Genomic DNA, 3,573 nt, shown 5'->3' with positions numbered 1-3,573 from the left:
TTTACTCGGATAAGAGAAAGAAAGTCAATGCCTGTTTTTGGGTCAGCCTGCTTATCCAGTACTTTACCCGGGATAGGCTTTACTCGCGGATACCGGAGCGTCGGACGTCAATATGTCAAAGAAAACTCAACCCTGGATGTTAACCAAATCTTTAATTCTTACCTGGTTTCCGGTGCTGGCCAATGGGAGATGCAATCCAAATATGTTGACTGAAATTGGCGTTTGAAGGAAGGGTGCAGTTGTTAAATCACAATCACAATGTAGAATAACAATATAGTATATTTTAAAATTTAAATTTAGATTTAAATTGTTACACAATAAACACCTTGTTGCACACACACACAATTATTAATGAACAATGTTAACGGAATATTAATTTGGTAACAAATAAATGACTTAGGCTTGCCAAGATTTATAATAGCAATAATAACTAAGAATAAAATGTTCAAAGTCAATGACTAAGTTCTATTAAACAAGAGAGAGAGAACTTAGTAACAAAATTTAAATAAACTGATTGTAAATCAACCTAAGTTAAAAATACCAAGTTAATATTCATAAATCGTCGATAATCGAATAAGATCACACCAGGCAAATGCCGTTCAACTCACGAACACACGATTTAGATATACGCAGTAGTAGATTAATATAATATTACTTAAAATCAAAACTAAACGAACATCAGACAAATTTAAGAAACGTACTCAATAATTATATAAGGTGGACTTTATAAGTACACTTGGAGTACTAGAACAAAACTTAAGACAAATTTTTGACAAGTACCAAATGATTATATGAGATGGACTTATAAATGGACTTAGAAAAATATTACAAAACTAGACTACTCTTAGACAAATCTTAGACACGTACTCAATTACTGTATATGGTGGACTTATAAATGAACTCAGAAAATTAGTACAAAACTAGACAATCTTTAGACTAAGTTTAGACACGTACTCGATGATAATTTAAGGTGGACTGACTTCATGGACGAACGTAGCATCGCAAGAAGCGTCCGTTTCGGAAGAGTGGGAGTACCTCCCACTTACGCAAAAATGCTTCCTCCACTACTGACTTCCACACCGTGAGACCCAAGTCAAGGAGAAGAATTCGCTGACAAAAATATTAGTTACTATCAAGCGCGAATTCTTCGAAGAGAAATAGGTATTACTTACATTGGAATTTTATCAAGCGCGAATTCTTCGAAGAGAAATAAGTATTACTTACATTGGAATTTTATCAAGCGCGAATTCTCCGAAGAAAGATAAGTGTCAGTTACATTGGAATGTTATCAAGCGCGAGCTCCTGGGACTGCGCCGTCAGCAAAAATGCACGTGCAGACAGAATATGAGTAACGAATATAATATAATAAAGTATGAATATTTTATGCACATTGAAATAATAATTTAAAAGCAATCATTCCAATATAACGTCGACCGATAAGTCAGTACTGGAAGAACGCAATGTCGGTATTACCGACATTTACTTATCGACTAAACTAGTTACCGACCGACACTGTCGGTAATGCAGATTCCTCTATGAACGACAATGGATTCTCAATACTCCAATTTATCCATTCTACAAAATACAATTTATCGATGGTCGTTCATAGGAAATACAGAATTATCTTTACAAAGAATAATAACAATATGGAAAAGAAAAGCATAATTACCAAATATTTAAGTATATATAGCGTGAAAATAAGGTACATTAGCGCGAACGAAAATGATCTATTATAATTGATCTAATAACTAATGTACATACAAAGTATCGAATTTATATACTAAAACAAACAGTATGAGATATATGTATATATATAAAAAGAAAAATTTTTCTCGCAAGGTTTACATAGTACTTATAGAACTATTTTCACGCAAAATTATACAAACTAAAGTTTAACAAATTACTTTTACGCAAAAATTAAACAGACTAATAATATTCAAATACGACAGAGTTTACCAAATTTAAAACTTTTGGGTGTAGTGCACGAAATTCGAATTTAGACGTCACTGGACGTGACACCTCCCCCCTTAAGAAGAAGAACCATGGGATTTACTCCCGTGGTCTTCGCAACGAACGAAATTTCTGAGTGATTTCGTCATCCATATGAAATTGAACCCGCTTACCAGGTGTATTTTCTGTCTGGCAGCCTCTCGAATCCAAGGTAGGTTGGGTGGCCCCGGAGTTACCGCTTGAAGGTTCTGGTGTCTCCGTGCGCACCGACTGAAGTTCAATTCCATTGTCCGAATTTTGAGTGGGCCGAGCATCCTTCCCGCGCCCCAAATGGAGGAGTAGGCTCGTGATTGAGCCCCAAACTGCACCCAACATATGTAAACTCCAACCATAAACTGTGTGCAGGGCGTACCCTCGAAGAACAGAGTCTATGATCAATTTCACTACTTTAAAAATAAGCACAATTCCAAGAATAGCAGAACTGACCGTTCCGAATTTCAATAGACCGTTCCAAAGTTTAGAGGTCACACTTTCTGCTAATTCACTAACACCTTTTTCACCCACAAAATCCACAAGATTTAACGTGTCAACTTTCACTTTATGTCCAGCTGCTCCTCTCGCGATAGTGTTCAAAATAGACGGTTGCTCAACAGGGAACATTACATGGTCCCGGAGATCGTCCAAATCCGCCTGTGTATAAATCCCACTAGTCGCGAGCGATCCCGCATCGATGTATCTCCAGACCACATCCGTGTCTGGCAGTAGAATTTGGGGATCCTTTACGTATGTTGGCTTTGGTAGCAGCTGATACCAGGTTCCCTCGATCAAATATTCCTGTGGCAGTAGTGCGCTGCACGGTACTTCAGTACCTTTTCTAACTAAAATTCTCGACTTTGGTTTTAAATAAACACTTAAATTTTGATATATCACGGGAAGTTCTCTATAACATAATTCCGAATGTCTTATTTTCACTGGAATAGGGGTGCACTTGACAATATGCGCGACTTCACCGGCCACCACCGCCATGTACCCCGGCCTCTTCATGACCGTGTACGCAAAAACATCTGGGAGAATGTTCGCAAATGCCAACGCGTTTCGAATAACCTGTTGTTCTAGGTTACACTTCTGTTGTAAGATGTTTATATAGAGAGACTCCAGCTGGTCACGGTGGTGCTTCTCAACGTATACGAACTTTGAATTTATATAGGCAAACAAATCCATGTTTTGGGGTGTTATTTTTGCCTTTGACGTAAACGTATGACCACTTGTTGTTTCCAAGATAAAAAGTTTGGGATGTTCAGTAGTGACCAGAGTATACCCGCAAATGTGGAGCTCGTTTTTACCCATCAACGCGAAGGCAGTGTCTCCCTCCGTCACCGAGTACATTGTTGTAATATGTGAGATTGCGATTGATGACGTCACTTTGGTGGCGGACCCCTCATACAGTGCCGTATATCGTTCAAAATTACACGACGAACCGGGAACAACTGTCCAAAATGCACAACCGTTTTCGTCTGTAAAACACGTTCCCTCTGAAAAAGTGCACGATATATGTCCCCTAAGAGAAATCAAGTTCTCACCACTTTTCACTATTCCCGTGTATATTCTAATGTCTGTGCGCAC

General features: G+C 38.1%; 1 protein-coding gene across 1 annotated transcript; it reads right to left on the bottom strand.

The window, feature by feature from the left end:
- Positions 1 to 1,946: 1,946 nt before the first annotated feature.
- Positions 1,947 to 3,171, bottom strand: LOC149032568 (uncharacterized). Its single transcript, XM_089172521.1, has one exon. It carries the CDS (start codon positions 3,169 to 3,171, stop codon positions 2,050 to 2,052), a length of 1,122 nt encoding a protein of 373 aa, XP_089028647.1. The 3' UTR covers positions 1,947 to 2,049.
- Positions 3,172 to 3,573: the final 402 nt, after the last annotated feature.

This window comes from Polistes dominula, unplaced genomic scaffold (assembly GCF_049000335.1).
Source record: "Polistes dominula isolate Pdom_NZ unplaced genomic scaffold, Pdom_raw_medaka contig_311, whole genome shotgun sequence".
Lineage (NCBI taxonomy): Eukaryota > Metazoa > Arthropoda > Insecta > Hymenoptera > Vespidae > Polistes > Polistes dominula.
Note: the sequence above shows the minus strand (reverse complement) of the source record. Positions and strands in the feature narration are given on the sequence as shown.